This window comes from Oculina patagonica, chromosome 6, assembly GCF_052425735.1.
Source record: "Oculina patagonica isolate OP01 chromosome 6, crgOcupat, whole genome shotgun sequence".
Taxonomy (NCBI): domain Eukaryota; kingdom Metazoa; phylum Cnidaria; class Anthozoa; order Scleractinia; family Oculinidae; genus Oculina; species Oculina patagonica.
In genome coordinates, this window is record NC_135763.1 from 968,399 (window position 1) to 990,858 (window position 22,460).

Consider the following 22,460-nt stretch of genomic DNA (forward strand, 5'->3'; position numbering starts at 1 on the left):
ACACCTTAAAGCGATTCAACAAGCACCCCCGTCCTCTTCATATGAGAGTACCCCTCCCCTCTCACCCCTACCTTGCCAGGACATTCTCTATCAGTATGGGACAGTTTGTAGTTAAGGCTTCGTAAGCGGTAAGCAACCGCTACCACCTTCGCAATTTATTTGCTAGTCATTTTCTCTGTTTTAAAGCGAATATCTCCGAGAGACTGGTTGAAATTCAGCAGTGCATCAAAAATATGTACTACACATAGGCAGAATTATGTTAAACTATATGGAGGGGATTTTTGGCGCGATAATGAACCTTAGAAATCTAAGGTTCATTAATCTAATCTATCTCTCATTCTTAATCTAACCTTAATCTAATGTTAGGCCCTAAACCTTAGAAATGAAATGAACCTTAGATTGCGATACATGTCCAGCCTTGCACTGCCGCTCTTGGAAAATAGAAAGATTCTGTTAGTTATGACTACAGGAAAAGATATTTATATCCGAGGAGATTCTAACATTAATCAGTTATTTCAATAATGTGGAGCCTGTAGGAAGATGGTGAGTGTAGAAATAATCAGAGCCGCCATAAACAGCCAAAAGAAGCAAGCATCGATGACAGAGGCGACCATTTTCCATTCCTCCTTCTTGATTTCGTTTTCTTCATTTTCTCTCGCAACACGCACCAGTCTTCGCACGTTCTTCAACAAATTGTCCTGCTTCAGAAGCATCTCTTTCATGGAGGCCTCAAAGGATAGTGGGACATTAGGCGGAGGAGCTTCTCTGATTGGCTGTTCTTCGTTAATGGAATGCAAACTGCTTGCGCATTTGTTAAATAGATGGGGGAGTCCAAGAGTTGACGCAGCCTCTGACCCACAGCTGGAACTTCTGTCAGACAGAAACGTCATGGCGCGATTTCTTCCATTGGAAGAAACACTGCTTTTACGTTTATCCTGGCGCAAGATTGATTGTGGGAGGATAGAATTGCGCCTTTCGTACTCAATCTCCTCTCGGGCTTCCGCCTTCTCCTTGCAGTGTTTATTAATGACTTTTACCAGACCTGGAGGAACTTTGACGCGGACAATTTTCGCCAGCTTGTCCAGGACAATGGTTCTCACCCATGTTGGCATCTCCGAGACTGAAGGATTGTTGTAGTAGCATTTTAGAACCATGCATGTTGCAACCAAGGAAAGGGCGACCTACACATAAAGGGCCATAAATTAAAGTTAACCTCTTACGAGGCAAGAAAAAAAAAATTGCAACAGACTTTATAATGATTAAAACTTCTGGTCGCACCAAATCATTCCAACAAAAATAACTTGTTAACGGAGATAATAATTGCATTGAACCTTACTGAAGGTCGGTTCCAAATTCGATTAAAATGTGTGCTATACTGAAATGTATATTTTCATCATAGTACCATGGTTTCGCCAGCCGAAAATTGTGCTCTAAAAACCTCCAAAAATGTGCGTTGTATTGTTGTTATTACAACTTGTGTAAGCAGATTTGGATTGCCGTCCACGGTTAAATGCTTGAACAGTTTGACAAATCACGTCGCATCGAATGACTGTGATGTGACATGGATGTCAAAATTCTATAAGAGTCTCGTCAGCTCACCTCAAACATGATACCAGTGTAATAAATGCTTATCAGCGGAATAACTTCAGAAGTGGCAGGCATGATCTCTGCGACTATCAACATGAACACAGTCATGGCCAGGAGGTTGGTGATCACTAGTGTGATGCGTTCACCCGAGTCAGGGGGGAGGAAGAACGACAGCAGTGTCAAGGCTACACACAAAGAAGAACAAATATAAGGGTATAGCGGAAAGTCTAAATAATCACACAGCAATGTAATCTGGATTTTAGAATCCTAACTTCAAGTAAAAACCAAAAAGTCTGTATTTGTGATGTTTGCCACTTATTCCTTGCCCCTGCTCCGTTTTCCTTTTAGGTTTAAGAATTGCTTCACAACATATATCAAACACGAGTGTTTCATCACGAGCTACTACAACTCAGAATTGTCTACTAGTATATAATAAGAAATCAGTATATGGCCACCAGGGCCCGGTTGTTCAAAGGATGGATAACACTATCCATCGAATAGCTCGCTATCCAATGGATAGGTGTGAACAAAACAAACTACGCTATCCACTGGATAGTGATTTATCCAGTGGATAGTGTTATCCATCCTTTGAACAACCGGGGCCAGTAGGGAAATTTTGTATCTTAAGAACAATATCTAGTCACTTACATGTTATTAGCACGCATGGAATTATAAGGTTGACGTAATAATACTTGGTACGCCGCCTTATATGGACTGTATACGTCACGTCCGGGTAAGGCTCAGGACAGCACACGTAAATGATTTCATTTCTTTCCGCAGGGATACCAATCAAATCCCACTCTCCGTTGGTTTGATACTTCTTAATGTCTCCCTCCTTTGACTCCAATACAACGTCCACTCGGTAGCCATCGTACGTCCACGAGCCGAACTTCATTGAGCAAAACTAAACAAAAACGCAAATGGTTTTAAAAAATAAAGACAAAAATAAAAATAAAGACAAAAAGACCATTTTCTGTCCACAGAAGGAAACTCCCAGAGGCCGTGATCCATTTGGTCAGCCTCAAGAATAACGATCTTTGGCTGGTTCTAAGTACTCATTGTCAGCCATTCAGATTTAGCGGAAGTCCGCGGACTTTCAAATTAAAACTGGCCAGAGGACGCCTGTAGGGACGAGGAATAAACCATGCAGGTTGCACCACATGTAATACTCTGCAGGAATACTTATGTAAACGCACTAGTGTTGTATTTACGTTACTCCAACTTATATCAGTTCTATCAAATGGAGGCAGCCCTTCTGTATTACTATAACATATCGAGAACTCGATGTATTGTCGTTTTCCCTTGATTACAATTAGAACTTTAGATTAGCAACTTGTAACTAGGATGAGAAATAAATGAAAAATACAAAAGTGGAGTAAGTAGAATAAAAATTGAGGTTGTTAAAATGTCTCAATAGGCCATTTCCGAGTTACCCTTCAGCTCTGTTTCAAAACGAGTCTACGTGCGAAACCATGCATTCAAATGAAAATCAGTTTGATTTGCTTGAAAATGGACCTGAAGGCGAAACTCATTTTCATATGAATGGTTTCGCACGTAGACTCGTTTTGAAACAGAGCCAAATGGTATGTTGTAGTGGCGGAAATTCACAAATACTGCTTTGAAAACCAATCAAATGTACGCAATAGCCCAATTTCGATATATTAAAATTCAGTCTAAAACAGTAGAGCTCAGTACGAGGCTTAGGGGTTTATTCCCCAGAGCCTCGTAGTGATGTCTATTGTTTTAGGATGAATTTTAAAATATCAGAATTGGGCTATTGCAAGTCGCGTAAATTGCTTGTCGATAAAGTCCTCGTCCCTATTTTTTACGCCTACCTGTTCATCAAAGGGAAAAAAGTTTACATCTATCTTGCATGAAAACGTGTAGAGTACTGGGCCGAGCCACATGTTCCGTCCGTTAGAGCTGAGTACTATTTTGGTTTCAAATCGATCCAGGGCCCCATCCTGGTCTGCATCGGCACTTTGATGAAGAAGAAAGAAAATTATACAATAAAATTGTATCAATTTTGCACAAACCATTCAAAATATTTACAGTTTGTAAATCGGTTCGGTTATGAAAACCATCACTGGATGAAAGCAATTGTAAAAGGATATATGTGCTATAAGTGGACTTTTACATGATTTTAAAGCAATTTTAGACAACCATGGAAAGTCAAACCTCACGTTCAATTTTAAACTTAAATTTCTAAAAACAACCCATGCCTTTGTATATGCATCAATTGTATAAACTTGCCAGGCTTCAGATTTTAGTAGTCTTTCTCGATTTCACCTTTTCCGCAGTAAACTACATGTAGCTTTCGTTCGATTTCTTAAAGCTTTGTTTCGTTCGTATTTTTTTGGCAAATCGGAAACCGATAGCTACCAGCGAATCGTAGGCAATTAATGGCTGACTTACTTGTTATACAGAAAGATATCCGGTATCCACACTTTATTTGGTTTGACATTTATTTGATTCATTCCTCCGTAATCTGATTGGTTCCAAGTCAAGAATGGGTTGAACCACGTCTACAAATTAAAGAAACGAGTTCGTAAGTGTTGCAACATTGACGCACTGCTGGGTTAGAGTGACGAACAGTCCCTTGAGAGTGAACAAGAATGCGGTAAGAGAGGGAAAAGACTCCCCACTATATCTTTCTATTTTGCTTGTAAACAAGCTAGCAAAAAAGTCGATAAAAACACCATAAAACCACATATTTGATATAATAAGCTTATAAACCAGTCATGTTGGAGGAGGTGTTGGATGACAAAAAAAAATTTCAACCAGTCAAACTTGACTAGATTTGCTTTTGGATGCCTCAGTGCTTAGCTTGTCACACAGAGCCCATATGGCGTGTACGTGTGCATATGCAAGAGTAAGATAGACTAAGTTCAAGAAGGGCCTTTTCTCATTTCTCTGGTTACACGAAACATATTTCTCCTTCAGTTTGCGCGCTAACAAAATTAATCGAGACCGTAACTATTACATTTTTACAAACAGATTAAGTCATACTCACGTTTTAAATTGTATACTGCTTTTCACGGACCTATTTTTCAACTCAAAGGAACGCGTTCAACAATCGAAGAAAAAGACGAAAAATTGAGGGCTGTGACAGTCTATTTAAATTGCGGTCAGTAATTATGAGAAGGATTACTGGTATTTTTCTCGTATAAATTAAAAGTGTTTCTTATTTTAATCTTTTATAATATATCAACGGTGTTAGCCGTTAAAAGTGTTAGCTTGTTGCAAGCGAGGCTTTAAATAAAAGAGAAAACGAAAATATACCTGACGAATCCACAGACTGACTTGCATCAACTGATTTTTTTCGTCCTGAAGATAACCACCAAAAAAATTAATTTAGTGAAAGCTCTGATATATCGTATAGAAAGGTATTTGAAGTCTGTTCCCCTATGTTTCCCAGTTTTGCTATACGGGAAGCATTGTTTCCTGCGTCAATTTTTGTCTCCAAGAAGCAAAATATGCTTCTGCTACACCACAGAAACATTCCGTGAATCCGCCTAGCATGGAACCATGACAAAACAAGGAAATAACTATGGAAACACGTTCCCTAGTTTTGCCGGTGCTCTTAAAATATGAAGTGAGTGGCGTTATGCTACTTTCTCTCCTGCTCTCCGCTGGATAGACGGACGCCTTCAATCCAGGACACTAATCCTGGATTGAAAGAAAATTAAAGTTCTCATTACTCTTGCATAGAACGATTTTCGATTGAGTGTCGTAAAAAAAAAACAAAGCAAAGTTTTCACTCTTACTAGCCAGTCACAACGGACACAAACAATCAAGTGAACTAGCTTGAACAACGTTTCCCTGGATAAGAAAGGTGCTGTAAGATTAGTGCATGTCATGCCCATTGACGGACTTGAGCCTCAGTGGTTGAGGTCAGCACTAAAATATAAATATTGAGCTTTTTTTACTATAGTAAAGTCAAGTTTACTATAGTTAAGCCAATTTGTAGTGTGACCGGCTTTTTTCAGTTTACTATGGTAAATGTAATCGTAGTCTGTTGTGATAGCAACGGCGGCAGGATAAAAGCGAAGATTTTACTATAGTAAAACGACCTGAAAAGGCATGGTTTATCGCGCGTTTATCTAAACTTTGTTTACTTTAAGTAATGGATTGTCTAAGTTTTGACATGAAAGGTCTCAAAGCTCTGGAACCATGAAATGGTGCGCCTCAATATCTAATAATAATAAATCTTTTAATAATAATAATAATAATAATAATTTTTTTTAATAATAATAATAATAATAATAATAATAATAATGGCGAGCGAAAAAAAATTATTTGCAGTTTCACAAGCTGCCTTTCAATGTTAACCGACTTTTGACAACATTAAGTGAGCCAAGGATAGTTTAAGTACCATTCCAACATTAACGTAACTCTTACCACATTGATAATTTGATGTAAAGAGACTCCGAGCTTCACAGTAACTTTATCAGTCATGTTGACAACAGGTCGTAACTCAGGATTGTAGTCAGCGTGGAATAGGTTCCGGCTCAACCTTGCTTCCTCGCCTTCCGATTGATTCCTCTTCCCAACGATTTCTGCAATATGTATTTAAACTGAGCAGTTTATTAAGACAGGAAATTTTCGAACGTGACTTTTTCTGTGTACTAATACGTTTAAGATGTATTTAGCACTGCTGTACGGCAATTTTATAGACATTAAAAACTGGTTGTTGCTTTGTTGCAGTTAACCAATTTCAATTGTAGTATGAGAATGTTGTTAACTCTTCCAGCTTGTGGTCAGAAGGTACCCTGAAACTGAGGGATATCTCGATTTCACGTCTATCGCCCTATTTGCCACCCTGCTTCCAAAGGCTGTTAGAAAATTTATAGTTGAAATAAAACAAAATTGCTATAGTTATTATAGTACAATTTGTTTGCGTGAGTTAGTCCGGTCTTGAGCGAAAACGTGATGAGAATTACTTTTGTTTTCTTTTAACGGGTCACGTCTCGCTGTTTTCCTGTTCCGTTCCTCCAGGAGGAAAAAACTGCTTGAAGTTTACATTATTAAGATGACTGCCTTCAGTACTAGTAAGACGGCTTTCGGTGTCTTACACACAACAAACCACGCATGTATTGCACTATGTTGCGCTGTAAAGTACGAGACATTTTCATGATAATCATTTCACCTTACGCATTTCATTTCATTTCACCTCACGCATTTCACCTTATCGACGCGTTCGCGCCTAGTGGCCCATCAGGCTTGAGCTTATCCTGCGGTTTCCGTTCCATGAAGCGACTATTAGTATTACTCCAACCCCCCCCCCCCTCCCCCCCAGCATTAATTAAGCTCATTTATACACCTGGGTGGAGAGAGGCAATGTGGATGTTTTAACATCCAATTGTCTTGCCCAAGAACACAACACAGCCGGACCCCGGCCGGGGCTCGAACCTGGACCGCTCGAACCGGAGTCCGGCCGGTGCGCGTACCATTACGCCACTGCGCCTCGGCATCGAAAGAGTTATGATCGTAACGTATTTCTTTTAATAGCTTACGTCAAGTTCAGCTAGGATTCCTCTTAGCAAATACTAAAATAACATTTATTTGGCTTATCTGATCTGAGAGGTAAAGAAGAACAGGTAAAATAAACGTCTTGTCTGTAAACAGAGCAGAGGTACTTAATTGGTCTGGTTGTTTTCCTGAGTAAGCTTCTGAAAAGTGAAAAAAGTAAGCTTACTGTACGGTTTATTTTGAAAAAATGCCAACATTACTGGCCAGATTTGACTCGAGTCAGCCTGACTGTAAGACTCGCCATGTTGCGTGCGAACCGACGAGGTTTGTCTGTTTGTCTGATCGTTTGTCAAAGATTGGCAGCTAAGATAAAATGATTTGATACAGGCAAGTTATTTTAAACTATGAAGCTGTAAAAACCGTTCCATCGGTCAGAAACAGTTCACCTAGAACAGTTTTTTCGTGTTTTTTTTGAATTGAAAATATCATAACCTTACAGTAAACATCATTGGCGTTTTTCTTTTTTTATCAGAAGACATAATTCTTAGAGAATAAAAGACGTGTTTACAAAAGTAGTTCTCGGCAGAAACTCAATGTTTCAGCTTTCGACTGATTGAGCTGTCACTGACTGTTCTTCACTGTAAAGGTCTTTTTTTTACAAGTAACAGACGAATATCAAGGAGTTATGAGTATCAAAATTTTAATTAATGCGCCCTTTTCGCTTCATCATGTAAGCCGCTTATATCCAGCCAAACTGCCAAACTGAATAGGACTGTCTGCAAATTACTGATGAAGCAAAGGGACAATAACCATATGGAAAAATTCATATATAACCGTTTATACCTAAAACTGGCCTGCATGGGAAAATAACCAACCATAAGTCGATTTCAATGTTATCGACGTTACATTACTAACAACTGTTCGCAAGTGGACGGATTAGACACAAGAGATATTCTTCCATAAAATACATGTGTATGACTTTTATTGTCACTTTTATTATGACACGATACCACAAATTTTTGCTTATCTGTTTGAACCAAGCAGTTTATATACCCGGCCAAGGTTATCATCATGTTTCTGGGCCTGTGTGGAGCATTATCGCACAATTGTACGGAAAGGCTGTACCCGCGCTTGGCATTGTTTCAGTATTGAGAAATCACAGTGAAAGGTAACAGTCCGTGCATGAGGTGACCTTTCCTCGCCGAGAAACCAAGTGCCTTCACGTTCAGCAAATGGGAACGACTATGATGCTTATAAATTGTTAGGAATGAGCTGCCTTACTGTCTCGGTAGCCTGCAACAATTAGCGCAACGATTATCACTTTGGCGCGGCGATGGAATTGAAATCGATCGAGGAAGCATGGCAACTGTAACGCCTGTTTCTGATGAGATATGTGTATAAATGCAGCTCTATCTAATAGGCTCAATAACAAAACTATTAAAAGTTATGAAACTCTTACTTTTCATCTTTGACAGGGTATCAATAATAGTGTTCGAAAGTAAATTAAATGTTTTGAAATGTTTAGTAATGGAGACTAAATAATGCTTTGCTCCTTTCCCTTGACTGAAAACAAGTTGTCGCTTTGAAGACCAGCCAGATCTACTGCTTGGTTGACAATAAACTTCGCTTACCTTTATTTGAAGATGTTACGGTGGTCAAATACAGGAGGCTCAAAAACGTTCGCTTCAAGATTTCGTGTTTGAGCATTTTGTTCGTTAGTCGCCGTCGGTCTCCAGTTTGCTGCAAATGATTACATATCTCGTCGCCGACGCATTAGTATACAGTCTAGGGTCAACTTAATCAATGTCAATCGTGGGATATATCAGATATTTATTCAGTTGTTGTTATAAGCTAAGTGAAGTCCACTCTACAATACCAACAAACCTCTCTTTTTTTTAAAAAAACTCATCGAACTGAAGTAAAAGTTGTTATGATTAATTCAAAAAAAAAAAAAAAAAAAAAACAAGCTAAAAGTAAAAGTAAAAATATTTTGGATAGGGGGGAGATAAATCTTGCCCTCCTGCCGTTGTACCAGCCTTGCAATCAATCTGGTTTTATAAGCACTTAGAGTGACGTCTGGTACGAGCATTTCTTAAACAAGAGATCCGGCAGCAGACAAGGCAAGCAGTTTTTTCTTCGTTGCGTGATCCCCTGCATCCAAACTGTTTATGTATATACCCTCCCTGGGCAGTGCAACTGATCCGCTGACATATTCGATTCTGAATAATTACGCGTCCAAGAGAACTGGTAATAACTGATTGACAACCTAGCAAAGATGGCGTCGTTTTGGATACATCAACCGATTAGCGACAAAGGGCAAAAATAAAATTTTAACTGACCCCAAGACATTTAACAATAAAGTGAAAGAAGTGTCTTTTCTTTTTTTATTTATTACTTTTTTGCTGACAAACACATAATTATATAGCGTGGTGGTTCATATAAAAGCTAGCTTTGAACTCTCTATCTACCCGGAGATTTGCTAACTAAGCGTAAAATAAAAAAACAAAAACAATGTTCATTATGCCTTAGTTATGCATATTTTCTGCGTCATTTTAAGCTAAACTTCTGAACATTTTATCTGGCAGACACCATGCACTTGAATTAATTTATGTGGTTAATAATAGCCAACTATTATTTATATTATTATATTTATATACACTATTCATCCACTTTTGTCTTTCATTTATTCACTCACTCGCTCGCTCATTTTTTCTTTTATTCCATTTATTATTTTATTCATTAATGCCTTTCTTTCTTCCTTTCTCTCCCTATTTCTTTTTTTTTTTCTTTCTGTCTTTCTTTCTTTCTCTCTCTTTTTTTTCTTTCTTTCTTTGTTCCTTTCCTCCTTCCTTTACTACTCATTCATTCATTCATAGCTTGTTCGTTGTCTTCGTTTGTTCGTTCGTTTTTTTTAGTCCATTCATTCATTTATGTTCCATACATCATTCTACTCACCCATTCGTTCCTCCCTTCATTTGTTCATTCATATGCACTTATCCTAAGATATTTCAATAACTTGGAGCCTGAAGAAAAATAACAAGACTAGAAACTAACAAAGCTGCCATGAACACCCAAAAGAAGCAGGCATCGATGACAGAGGCGACAATTTTCCATTCCTCCTTCTTGATTTCGTTCTCTTCATTTTCTCTCGCAACATGCACCAGCCTCCGCACGTTCTTCAACAAATTGTCCTGCTTCAGAAGCATCTCCTTCATGGTGACCTCAAAGGATGATGGGACATCAGAAGAAGCCTTATTCGGACCCTCTTCGTTAATGGATCGCAAACTGCTGGCATATGGCAGGCTATGTAACTTCGGGAGTCCAATAGTTGACGAAGCCTCACCAATAAAACTAGAACTCCTCTCTGACGATAAGGTCCGAGCCCTGTTTCTTCCAGTGGACAAGAGGCTGCCTCTGGATTTGGAATAGTGATCTCCGAGTGAAGACAAACATCTTTCACGGCGTGTGATTGGCTGTGGAAGGATGGAGTTGCGTCTCTCATGCTGGATTTCCTCAAGAGCTTCTTCTTGGTCCTGCACGTGTTTCTCGATGACGTTTATCAATCCTGGAGGAACTTTGACGCGGACAATTTTCGCCAGCTTGTCCAGGACAATGGTTCTCACCCATGTGGGCATCTCCGAGACTGAAGGATTGTGGTAGTAACATTTAAGAACCATGCATGTCGCAACCAAAGAAAGGGCGACCTACGACATAAACAACAGGAATATGAGAAATACTAAGCAAATCGGGATCGATGGAGTTGGATATTCATTTATGAACGGTAAACTAACGAAAATGGCTCTGCAGAATTGTTTTTCCTTTCCATACAGAATTGGTTTCATTGTTTTAAAATTAGTGTTTAAGTCGTGATGTGTGGAGATTGTTGTGGAAGGTTCATGAGGAAGTGATTGCACGAGTCTCTTTTTTATGGCACTTTGTTCTTTCAAGTAACAGTGCTGTGCTATAACGTTTCCAAGTTGGTACAAGCTCATATATGTGCGAGTTCACCGCCGTACAGACATGGTATCCTAAATGCTTAATTTTCAGTGTTTTGCGGCGTAACGGAACTTATCGTTGAGTGTAATCATCTCTGAGATTATGAGAAGTGATAGAGTTATGACATTTATCATAAGATGCAGAGAAGGCTCATCATGATCAGCTCACCTCAAACATGATACCAGTGTAGTAAATGCTTATCAGCGGAATAACTTCAGAAGTGGCAGGCATGATCTCCGCGACTATCAACATGAACACAGTCATGGCCAGGAGGTTGGTGATCACCAGTGTGATGCGTTCACCCGAGTCAGGGGGGAGGAAGAACGACAGCAGTGTCAGGGCTACACACAAGAGAAATACAATAAGTAAGGACATCGGGAGGAGAAGGCGGGGTAAGAGCGAGGATGAGGAGGAGAGTGGGAGGGGAAGAGGAGGGGGAGGGGGAGGAGAAAGAAGAGAACGGTAAAGAGAATGACAGCAAAAATATATGACACATTTGGTTGCATGATCGAAAACAATCCACACCAAGTCACTTACATGTTATTAGCGCGCACGGTATGATGAGGTTGATGTAATAATACGTTGTACGTCTCCTTATATGGACTGTATACGTCACATCCGGGTAAGGCTCAGGACAGCACACGTAAATGATCTCATTTCTTTGCGCAGGGAGACCAATCAAATCCCACTCTCCGTTGGTGACGAACTTCTTAATATCACCTTCCTTTTCTTCCATTTGAACGTCAACTCGATACCCATCGTATGTCCATGAACCAAACTTCATGGAACACAGCTAAATAAAAACAACAAAAAAGGAAATGAAGATAATATTGATGAATATGAAGTGTTTAACATGACATGAGCATGGGACAAAGAAAAATTCTGAGTCCCCGACGGGAATCGAACCCATGGCCTCCCGAATACCGGTTGGGCGCTCTAACCAACTGAGCTACGAGAGACTCGTTGTGAGATGGGCCATTTTACTAGGTAAAATTACTATCATCTCCCACTCTAAATGAATTATTTCATGTTGTCATAGTAAATAATATATAAAGACATATATGTGAACTGCGGATTAATTTGAATGAATGATATGATCCTCGCAGTGTGTAAGCAATGAATTGCATTTTAAGCCTGCAAAAATTCAATTTACAACGGGAATTGAACCCATGACCTCCCCAATACCGGTGCGTTGCTCTACCAACTGAGCTATGAAGCCTTGATACGTTTCACGTTGTGTTGTGAAATAAATAAATAATTAACAACTATTCACCGAAGTGGAGGTGGCTAGTGGTGGATATTTACCGAGCCGCGAAGCCACCGACACTGAGGTGAATAGTTGTTTTAGTATATACTAAACCAGTGAGATAATATAGCCCGAAAGAATTATTTTTGACTAGTTTTCCCCCTTCAAAGATTACAATTTTCTCGCGCGCGTTGCTCGGAGGTGAATAGCAAAGGATATTCCGAGTTTGAGTAGCCAATCAGCGCGCGCCAAAAGCGCTATCCACTGTTTTAGTATATACTAATTTTAATTATTAATACGTTCGTCCGTCTATCGTGTTTACACTATAGAGATCAATAATTTTATAACATACCCACCTGTTCGTCAAAGGGGAAGAAATCAACACTTATTTTGCATGAGAACGTGAAGAGTACCGGGCCAAGCCACATGTTTCGTCCGTTAGAACTGAGTACTATTTTGGTTTTGAATCGGTCCAACGCCCCATTCTGGTCAGCATCAGCACTGTAGAGTAGAAATAAAGAAAAAAGAATAAATCGAAGTGGCCGTGATAACTAGGCCGTCACATGGCCTGATTCTACTTATTCTACTCTTTGAGGGTGTCAACGGGGTGGTGGCTTTAACGGTTACGGTTTAACGGTTTTTACTGCTAACGGTTAATTTATTTCCATTACGGTTAACAGAAGTTAAAAATTAGTTTCCGTTGTTTTTAAAGGTAACAATTAATTTACATTATTGAAAAACATATTGTAGGTCTTAGGACCAACGTGGGACGATGAAGTGATCTAGTCTAGCTGCTTTATGTTTTATTTATAACTACTGGCCGATTTTTACGGTTAACATATTTTACGATTAACGGTTAAAATTTTCCAATTTTTACGGCTAACGGTTAACCCCATTGAGACCCTCCTGTATTGTTACAGATTTTTGCCTCGAAACATGTCTTCTAAACTCTAAAGTATTGTCCCTGTTTATAAAACAAAAATACTGACTTACTTGTTATAAAGATAGATATCTGGTATCCACACATCTTTGGCGTTAATGTTGATTTGATTAACGCCATCGTAATCTGACGGGTTCCATATCAGGAATGGGTTAAACCAGGCCTACGAATCAAGCATATTAAGGCAATATTACTTTACTGAGAAAAAAAACATGCCCATCTCCTGCAGGTTGCAAAAGTCAGTTACCTTCACCTTAGAAAACTGCATCGGACATGTTCAAAGTGCTCCCGAAGACAACGCATAGATAGTTTATAATTCAAAAAGCTTTAAATTTTTTTTCCAAATGTCTCGAAATTAAATAGAAATTTATCGAAGACAACACTTTTTTCATTGTCATGATTAAGCAGATGTGATACCTTTGGTTTAAAATACAGTTTAAAACAGTAATCATGCATAAAAGCACTCCCTCTGAGACTCGCTGATGAAGGGTTGCGTGCAGGTTGCTGTGGAATAGACTTTGACTTTACCTGACGAATCCACAGACTGACTTGCATCAGCTGATTTTTTTCGTCCTGAAAAAAAACAACAACAGCAAAAAAGGTGATCATAATGCTTAATTATGACCCCATCATATAAAACAGTGTTAAAGCTACACTATGTAAAAGTGTGTCAAAATTTCACAGCATGAGAACATAACTTTACTGTGGTGTAAGCTCAAGTAACGCTGGCATAAATTTGGAATTTAATCAGCTTCATGCTCACTTTACATTTTGGGTTTGGGGTTTTTTTTTTTTTTAAAGCTGACCTTTATGCCAACTTTACACTCAAGTTTAAAGGCAGGGTGATGGGACTTCTTTAAACCAACTTTACATCACGTTTACAAACGGTAGTGTAAAGGTCGGTTTAACCACCTTTAACAACATTTAATTTTAATTGATGGTGTAAAGCTGGATAACAAACTTTACACCAGACTTAACCACCTTTAATTTCATGTGAATCCCAATTTTCATGCTGTGAAAGTATACCAATCGAGCGCAACCATACTGACAAGCTTATTGGATCGCAATGAACCGCAGAATTCTTACCACATTGATAATTTGATGCAAAGAGACCCCAAGCTTCACAGTTACTGTATCACTCTTGTTCACAACAGGTCGTAACTCAGGGTTGTAGTAAGAGTGGAATAGTTTTCGTCTCAACATGGCTTCCCCACTTTCCGACTGATTCCTCCTCTCCTTTTTGCCTGAAAGAGATGCGTCATTTTAACAAGCGATTCTTGACCCCTCTCGCCTCTCTCCTTTAAGAAGGATTCTAAGGGGATCATGGAACGGGTGGGCAAACTTCTCTTCACCCCCTTCCTGCCGTGCTGCGCGCCTTATATTTCCCTTCCCCAGTCTTCCCGCACGCCCTTAACTCATGTACACGAATTCAACAGGAGCCTTTGCAGACGAGAGAGATCCTTGACTGTCTAAGCTAACCACTTCACATAATCATGTAACAGTCAACTCCTGCTAGAAGATAGCATATATTTTATAGAAGAACAGCAGTGTTGTCATTTCTTACATTTTAAATTGTGAGTATTACAAATTTCTTTACTGAAGGTTTAAAAAGGAGCCCGAAAGAGAAAAATAACAAAAATTGAAGTAAATTATTTCTATGATCAGGATAATTGCTGATCATTTAAAGACCAAAATCCGAAGAGACTGTATAAAGTAAACAATGTATGTCTTGAAATGAGAATTTTGGCAGCGTGAGAATAATGTCAAAGAAAGCAAAACAGTTTTTGTCTGATCTGATACCACAAGTAAATATCAGTAAAAAAATAATAGCCTTTCTTTAGTAAACAGATCAATTTAGACGATGTTGTTGTGTACATAAGCTCAATTACTGAAAATGAGGACTAAAAAGTTTACAAACACTAAAGAAAAACAGCCCTTCATTTTTATTTTAAACAATGCTCGATCAGGTCATGCAGGCTCACCGTACTGTTAAAACTTTGCGTGCTTTTTGGAGTTTGTTTTAAATTTTATTGTTTTTCAAAGATTGGTAGCTTGATAAGATAAGTTGCTTTGATATTCATAAAAATCCATCTAAAATACACACTGCTGGTTTTCTGTTGACAAGCACTTGCTATTCAACATTCAAGTGAATGACACCAAGCTGTGCTTTCCTGTAATGGTGACTTATTTTGTTTTTACAATTTAAATAATGCGAAAACTAAAAAGATTTGCAGTCAAATCGGTATAGGTACCTTACACGTTTCGGAGGCCATGTACTTGAGTCGGTAAAGGCTATATCCATGTAAATTAAGCTACGGTAAATCTAAAGTTGAGATAATCGGCGAGCAAACGTTTACTATTGTTGATCAGAAGGTTACTCTTTAATCATAGATGTGCTATCAGCACACCTTTAAAATGAAATTAATTGCCGTTTTCTTAACTTCTGTGTGTTTTCGAGTTTTCAGCATCGAAAAGTATAACTTGTAATTTCTCGTGGATTTATCATTTGGCCTCAGTGTACTCGATACTCCGAACAGTATAGAGGGATAGCTCGCCCCCATTTTGACTTTTTGCATACCGAAGAGATCTAACTGACAGCAAATTAATTGCGTATGTCAAATACAGAACACCAACTTGATGCATGGCTAAAACCCGTTCTAGATTGAAATCAATTTTGCCCTAAAAATACTTATAATCTTCAGTGAATGGCAAGGAAACATTGTGATCGCACCAGCGAATTTTACCATTAATTAACTAACAAAATTCTATCAGTAAAACTTCAGGATCTGTATTGTTAGGGAGAATGTACAGTGTATATGATGCTCTAGGTATTAAAATACATTTAATTTTTTGTGTGTTTTGAATGTGCGTTTATTGAACACACAAACAAAAACATACAAAAAATATATCTGCTATCTTTTGAAGACTTTTCATTGAATCAAACGGGCTTTATTCGAGTGTTATATGGTCGACTGAGGTTATCAGCCTCCAAGTTCTGTGATCACTTCTAGATCTTAAGCTGTAATATACTGGTTGGCATTGTTTCAGTATGAAAAAATTCACTGTGAAATGTAACAGTTATTGTCATATTTAAGATGACCACATTTCTTGCCACAAAATTACGTTCTGTATGTTTTCTAGTAAACTGAGAGTGGCCCTGAAGTAAAATGACCAAAATGGCTGAATTCAGTCTTACTTTCTGTCAGCCGCCTAGACGGTCAACATCAGTGACGAGTCAATGAAGAGAGCATTACATTGAACGAAGAAACCATTACAGACCAATTAAAACAGATCTTGTCTTCTGGTCAGCCAGTCAAATAATTAACGTATCACTCGGCGTTACGTATAATAAAAACTGTCTAAAGTTCCTAAATGCTAAGAGCATTTCCAACCATCTTCGGGGAATTCAACAAAACAACGGTTGAAGTAAAAATGAATGGGTCGACGCAAAGACTAGAACAATCTATCAACAAATATTTAATCAATGCCGCCTAAATAAACTTGACCAAGAAAATATGGTGCAACTTCAGTTTAACATCAATGTAAAGTCTTGTTGGTGTAAGGCTGAGAAAATGCTATTACACTAACCTTCAGTTGAAGATGTTATGGCCGTCAGAGACAGCAGACCCAAAAACATACGCATCAAGAACTTCATCTTAATCATCAAGTGCAATCACCGACCGCTTTTGAGAAGTAAATGCATTGACCCACTTATTAAGCCGATCGACTATGTCAACATTTTCCTGGCATGCTTAAGAATTCAGTTTGATTGATTTCAGCACGTATCTCGCCGCTGCATTACTGAGCACAAGGTCACCGGATATGAGACTTAAAGACTAAAACAACTGCGGTGTTTATTTAGTTGTGAAGGTGGAGTTCACATTATGAGTCAATCAAGATTGCAGTAAGAATAACTTCAACCTGTTGAAGGTTTGGATTTGAAGTGCGGAGAACGATAAATGAGGCGCAAGGCCTGTAGGGAAGAAAGAGGTAAACTCCGTTATAGAAGCTGTAAATATTGGGTCGATAGGGGCAGGGTAGTAGAGATAAATCAAGCCCCTCCCACTCGCCTTTTATCCCTGGGATTAAACAACCGAATCTCTTTCCTCACCTGGCTTCGTTTTCCGCGCCGACAGCTTAGCTCAGACAAGGGCTGTTTGAATCTTTTGTTTTTTTCATATGCATGTTATGCATTGATATGTAAGCGTGTCATCATCACAGATCTTCAAATGCGTTTCTCAGCAACTGGTCTTTGCTGAGTATCAGTGGCTCAGCCAGTCGTAAGAGATGGGGATTCGGACGAACAAAATGTCTTGCACTTTTACAATGATTGTGATGAGTTTATTCAAACATTGAACGCACTGTCGTCAACAAAATAACTAGTTTACAGTTGCTGAAGTGTTTCATCACCTGTTTTGACTTGATGCCTAATTGAGCGTCATGGGAAATGTCGCCGCCGGGATAGTCGTCTTAAAAGATTATTTTGTCTACAATTCTAAATTTAAAATTAATTTACTCCGCGTATACAAACAGCTAAGTCAGTTAAGTCTGTTGAAAGTTAAGCACCAAAAGAAGTTTTTTTTCCATTCCTTTTCCACAAACAGCAAAACAGTTCCAATTTTGGAGCGATCTCGAGGTAAAAAACTAGGTGGAAAGGAGACTGTGGCCAACAAGCCTTTATAGAGTGTCCAGCTTGCTCCGCAGTGATTTGACTAAACCCCTCATTAATGAGTTGATCCCCTGATCACGTTATGATTATGATTATTATACGACTTTAATGAAATTGGAAAGTTTTCGATGAAAAGCTGAACTCTTTGAAGTTGCTTTGTGCACTATCTGTGCAGTCAGAGTGTTCAGCACTGGCATTGAAGCACGCGTGGAGTCGCACATGGCAGAAAATTTCATAGAATATGACTGCCCTCGGTAAACTAAAAAAAACGGGAGCGGCTTCATTACTAACCAAGAATACCAAAACATTCTTAACGACGTCTGAAACCTATGACTACAATCACGACTTACAGTTTAATATAAATACCGTATGTTTCTTCTTTTCCGCCCAATATATAAGCCAATTAAATTTATGGGGTGATTAGAGACTTGTTAATATAAGCTTATGCTTTTTAAATCGATCTAGAAAAATCTCTAGTGATCAATTAAACTGCGTTCCATGTCCGGTTGTAAATAAAATTTGTCGGCCGCCACGCAATCGTGGAGCCTTCTACATCCCCACCGGGGGGGGGGGGAAAGGGGGGAAAAACCAAAAAGGGACGGGTTTGCTCGTCGTCCCGCTTAGGGGTGTAAATTAACATTTTGGTCTCACTTAGGGTGTTCAGGACAGAACGCCAATTTTGTTTAGCCATCAACGTCTCGTTTAGCCTGTTACACACGAAGGAATTAAAGTATGAAACTTCGTCCTACTGTGCTGGCTGTCTAGTAAGACCGATCAGGCGTAAAAACGGTCTCTTTTCGGGGTCAAAGAAAGCTTCAGTCACGCCCAGATTGGTCTTTTTTTTTGGAGGGGGGGGGGGGGGGTATAACATAAATTGAATGCTGTATAAAAAAGGAAAACAGTTATGAAGTAAGCGGCAGTGAGTGATTGGGTTACGATGATATGTTTTTTACTTCCCATGTCTATCAGAAAATTAAAAGGAATGCACTGTCATACAAGTCCAGGGAGAAGGGAGGTAACGATGATAGGTACTCCTATGTATGCGTGTTTGTCCCATCCAAGGCATGCAACTGCGTATTGCTTTGCTTTATTGGCTCAATAAATCACACTGAATCCGGTATGTTGGTATCGGCTCGTAATTTGCAAGTTTTTGCAGTGTTCTTCCAACATCCCAAGTGGCTTGTTGTATTTTTGACAAGAAACCCACAGTAATTCTAGACTGTTCACAGCCCTCTTTTTTGTATTTTTCGCTCATCGATCGAAAAATACGAAAAAATAGAGGGCTACAGTAGCCCGTCTTCTCTTACTTTACACAATCACTCTGACTTGTTTTTTCGGACTGAGTTGGCTTTATATTTGAAATGTCAAACTCGGTCAGAATAAATGTATGATTTAGAGAAGGGGGGAATTATTATAAGTTTCTTGCCAAAAAATTGTATACTTCAGTCGTTGTATAAACAGAAATAGACTTTGAACAAGTAACAAGTAATAGCAGTTTATTAAGGTATAAAAATTTACATACCATTCAACTAATAATATGAAAATAACATTATTTAATACGAAAATATTCATCCATTACGCCAGTAGGACCAACAAAACTTTCCGGAATTGTTTAAAACCATCTAAACCGTAACAGCATTGATTGTTATGGTAGAGTTAATTATTAAATAGACAATTATAGATACCAATGTCTGTGCTACATTCTGGGGAAGGCAGACGGTTTGAAAAAATGCAAGGAAATAAAAGATAGTTTAGGAAGCCTTTATGTTGAATATACATAAAACTAACATTAAATTTAAAGTTTAAAAGTTAACTTTAACTATCTTAATTGGTGTAGCCTGGATATAAGATAAGAAACAAAAATTCAGCACTTTCTTTAAGCATTGTATCTTACTAAACGGCTCTTAACTTAGATAATTAAAATTGTGAATTTACCACTTAAAATGATTTAATATTGTTAACAGTGGACCTGTTCCTAACGTTTCCACGGTAATTAAAATATTTCAAAATTTCGAAGAAAATTTTTCATTTCACTGCAAATGAATTAACAGAATTTTTGATTAAAATTATTTTAACAACTGACATTACAAGTTAAAACGCGTTGCTTGAAACCGAACTTTGATAAACAGCGAGCCTCGTTCTAACGTGCGTCTAACTTAACTTATGTCCAGCTTTACGCGCCTTTGACATTTCTTTGGGTAATAACTTGTCACCTTTTTATTCCATCGAAGATCATCGGGACGTATCCGATCATCTTCGGAGACCTTCGACTCATGTCGACTAATATTTTAGAGAACTAGTATATGCGACTGAACAAATTGTTTATCCCAACGCAGTTTGTCGTGGGAAAACCAGCGTAATAGGTATACAATATTTTTAACAAAGCTTTTATAAAATTTTCTTCAACGTTTGTCCCGAATAAAATGTATTAATTGTTTAACGCCTTAATATTTAATATTTTTACTCTCCCTCGTCGTCTGTCATTACTTGAACTAAAGATTCCACAGCTTTGTTTACGTCTTTTGCGGTGGCAAACAAATGGCCAACGGGATCAGCACCTGAAACAATTTATTAATGATTATTCTGAGGTACATGTACATGTGGCTGAACTGTTATGTTTAGAGTGAGATTAGGTTCTACACTAAATTTTTCTTAGAAAAATAAAATCTGTGAACGGCAGATCCGCACTACCACTCTGACTGTCATGTTGCCAAATTTGAACTTGCACGTTTAGAAATGGAATGTAGAGTTGTTCCATAATAGTTTATTTAAATTTGCAAGCAAGTCGATGGTCGAAACATTTAACTTCCGGCCGCATAGAAAAATTGTCCTATTTACCACAAAACCCTTGCAGAAGAACTTGGTCAATATATTCTTGACGCGACTTTGCTTATCAAGTTGATCTTGTAAGGTAGAGTTCCAAGTACGTTTAAATTACTTCAATGTGCAAGTTAAAGGGTTAAGGGTTAAACGTATAAAATATTAGTGTATCGAGAAGCAAGTGAACGTGACGCGTAACAACAAGTGCAAGTGAACACAGAGAAGAGAGAGGAATGTGTGACAGTGGCCTGTTTGCATGGCTGGTCACGCAATATTCTCTTCGTTAAAGAAAAGTATTGGGTAACAAACCAAACAACGCTTGAAAAGGATGCTCTTTCAACATTTTGCAACTTGACAATTTTTAAGAACCAAACAGTGAAATCTAAACTCGTATCTTTCCAAAGGTTACAAAAAATTTTGTTATTTTGTTTTTCTTGTCAGTTTTATGTTCCAGCAACCGCAGTTTTTTACTGCTGCAGACAAAATCGCAAATTAGAAGGCCAATTTATGTATGTTATGCGCAGTCTGAGTTTGATTTAAAGTTCTTAGCATAACATTTCTTACCAGAAAAAAGTCAACAGTCATGCAGAGTTAGATTCCAGTGATTAGGCCTCAGCAGACACTACACAAGAGTTAACAGCATTAGTCACTAACAACAAACTTGAAACAACAAACAAACAACGTGTTAGTTTACCGTGCCTCCGTCTCACTTACTTTTTTGATCCGGAGGGAAAGATGAGCTGATCTGACTCATGACTTCTTTCAGAGCTGGGTCTTCGTTTCCTTTACTGGAGAATCCGTTTGTAACCGGCCCCGGGACCACCGGGTTTGTCCCACCGGGCTCCGACTCGGAATCGCTATCGTTCCCGCGGGATTTTCCAGATCGACCTGACTTCGCAGGGGAGTAGGGACCGTCTCCGAGCGAGCTGATGGACGAAGACGGCGTGGTACGCTCTGAGGACTGGGCCCCGCTCTGTTTGTCTTGGCCGGGCTGGAGTGGAAATGAAAGATGAAATAGAAGTGAGATAACAAGGAAAACAGCAAAGTACCGTTAGAATGCACGGTGATGTGACTGAACCATGGACCTACTGTACTTCTCACAAAAATTTCGCGCAAGCGATACCAGCTACCTCCATGCGCTCCTATTTTAACAGATCAACGTGCTACATAAAGCAAGGAGCGCTTTTCATTTGTACAGAGAAACCAGTTGATCGGTGGAAGTGGAGCGGTCCTTCCTACTAGAAAATATTCAGAAAAATTTAAATACTTCAGAGGTAACTGTATTCCTCTTTTCTCGTTTTCACAGGAATGCTTGGAATATTACTGTACTACTTTGCTTTTTCGCACTATTATTGTTCCTCGATGAAGTACGCGGCTGTTCCGGTGGGAAATGAAATGGAACGGTCCTTTCCACTGGAAAGGTTTTGATGTGGTACACACTCATCCCATACCATTGTGTTTACTGAAAAATTGTACTGTTCCATTTGCCGGAAAATTCTAACCAGTTTTTCCACACCAATAGAAAGCGCTCAAGAAAACCCCCAACCCACTTGACACGTTAACAGTCGGGGACAAACGCCAGTTGATGGCAACAACACTTCTCCAAGTGTTTGAGCCCTTGGTTTTCGTCCCAGAAGTTGCTAAGCAACAAGACGTATTAATACGCGCGATGGCATTCGTGGTACTCGTGAGCGCTCGCGCTTCTTTTGATTGGATGAAATACCTTATTA

At 38.8% G+C, this 22,460-nt stretch overlaps 3 protein-coding genes and 1 non-coding gene across 7 annotated transcripts in view; all 4 read right to left on the reverse strand.

Moving 5' to 3' along the window:
• Nucleotides 1-399: 399 nt before the first annotated feature.
• LOC144658570 (neuronal acetylcholine receptor subunit alpha-7-like) lies at nucleotides 400-8,814 on the reverse strand. The gene is made up of 8 exons (XM_078519015.1): nucleotides 8,691-8,814; nucleotides 5,989-6,146; nucleotides 4,870-4,914; nucleotides 4,003-4,112; nucleotides 3,423-3,567; nucleotides 2,236-2,491; nucleotides 1,600-1,772; nucleotides 400-1,181 (listed from the first exon to the last, which is right to left on the reverse strand). The coding sequence occupies exons 1-8, from the start codon at nucleotides 8,764-8,766 to the stop codon at nucleotides 516-518; spliced, it is 1,629 nt and encodes a 542-aa protein (XP_078375141.1). The 5' UTR covers nucleotides 8,767-8,814; the 3' UTR covers nucleotides 400-515.
• Nucleotides 8,815-9,075: 261 nt separating this feature from the next.
• Nucleotides 9,076-16,949, reverse strand: LOC144658567 (neuronal acetylcholine receptor subunit alpha-7-like). The gene is made up of 8 exons (XM_078519010.1): nucleotides 16,830-16,949; nucleotides 14,328-14,485; nucleotides 13,770-13,814; nucleotides 13,295-13,404; nucleotides 12,658-12,802; nucleotides 11,593-11,848; nucleotides 11,224-11,396; nucleotides 9,076-10,763 (listed from the first exon to the last, which is right to left on the reverse strand). Exons 1-8 carry the CDS (start codon nucleotides 16,903-16,905, stop codon nucleotides 10,068-10,070), a joined length of 1,659 nt encoding a protein of 552 aa, XP_078375136.1. The 5' UTR covers nucleotides 16,906-16,949; the 3' UTR covers nucleotides 9,076-10,067.
• Trnat-ggu (transfer RNA threonine (anticodon GGU)) lies at nucleotides 11,941-12,015 on the reverse strand. Its single transcript has one exon. It is a non-coding gene; the product is annotated as a tRNA-Thr (tRNA).
• Nucleotides 16,950-19,391: 2,442 nt separating the features above from the next.
• LOC144658552 (dystrophin-like) overlaps nucleotides 19,392-22,460 on the reverse strand; it is a 69,159-nt gene continuing 66,090 nt past the window's right edge. For 3 of the 4 annotated variants that reach the window (XM_078518986.1, XM_078518987.1, XM_078518985.1), the window contains exons 71-72: nucleotides 21,445-21,721; nucleotides 19,392-20,468 (exon numbers count right to left, since the gene is read on the reverse strand). In XM_078518986.1, coding sequence (XP_078375112.1) covers nucleotides 20,371-20,468; nucleotides 21,445-21,721 — 375 coding nt within the window. In that variant the 3' untranslated portion in view covers nucleotides 19,392-20,370. Of the gene's footprint in view, nucleotides 20,469-21,294; nucleotides 21,353-21,444; nucleotides 21,722-22,460 lie in introns of all 4 variants that reach the window. The other variant, XM_078518988.1, reaches the window with a different exon arrangement.

What these genes read in the sequence shown, in the direction of transcription:
- LOC144658570 (XM_078519015.1), bottom strand. Translation starts at nt 8,766, where the DNA reads ATGCTCAAACACGAAATCTTGAAGCGAACGTTTTTGAGCCTCCTGTAT. An exon ending in CGTAACATCTTCAAATAAAG is followed by an intron (nt 6,147 to 8,690) that starts GTAAGCGAAGTT and finishes TACATATTGCAG; the next exon opens with AAATCGTTGGGAAGAGGAAT. An exon ending in TCCATGCGTGCTAATAACAT is followed by an intron (nt 1,773 to 2,235) that starts GTAAGTGACTAG and finishes CTTTGTGTGTAG; the next exon opens with CCTTGACACTGCTGTCGTTC.
- LOC144658567 (XM_078519010.1), bottom strand. Translation starts at nt 16,905, where the DNA reads ATGATTAAGATGAAGTTCTTGATGCGTATGTTTTTGGGTCTGCTGTCT. An exon ending in TGCATCAAATTATCAATGTG is followed by an intron (nt 13,815 to 14,327) that starts GTAAGAATTCTG and finishes GTTTTTTTTCAG; the next exon opens with GACGAAAAAAATCAGCTGAT. An exon ending in GATATCTATCTTTATAACAA is followed by an intron (nt 12,803 to 13,294) that starts GTAAGTCAGTAT and finishes TCTACTCTACAG; the next exon opens with TGCTGATGCTGACCAGAATG.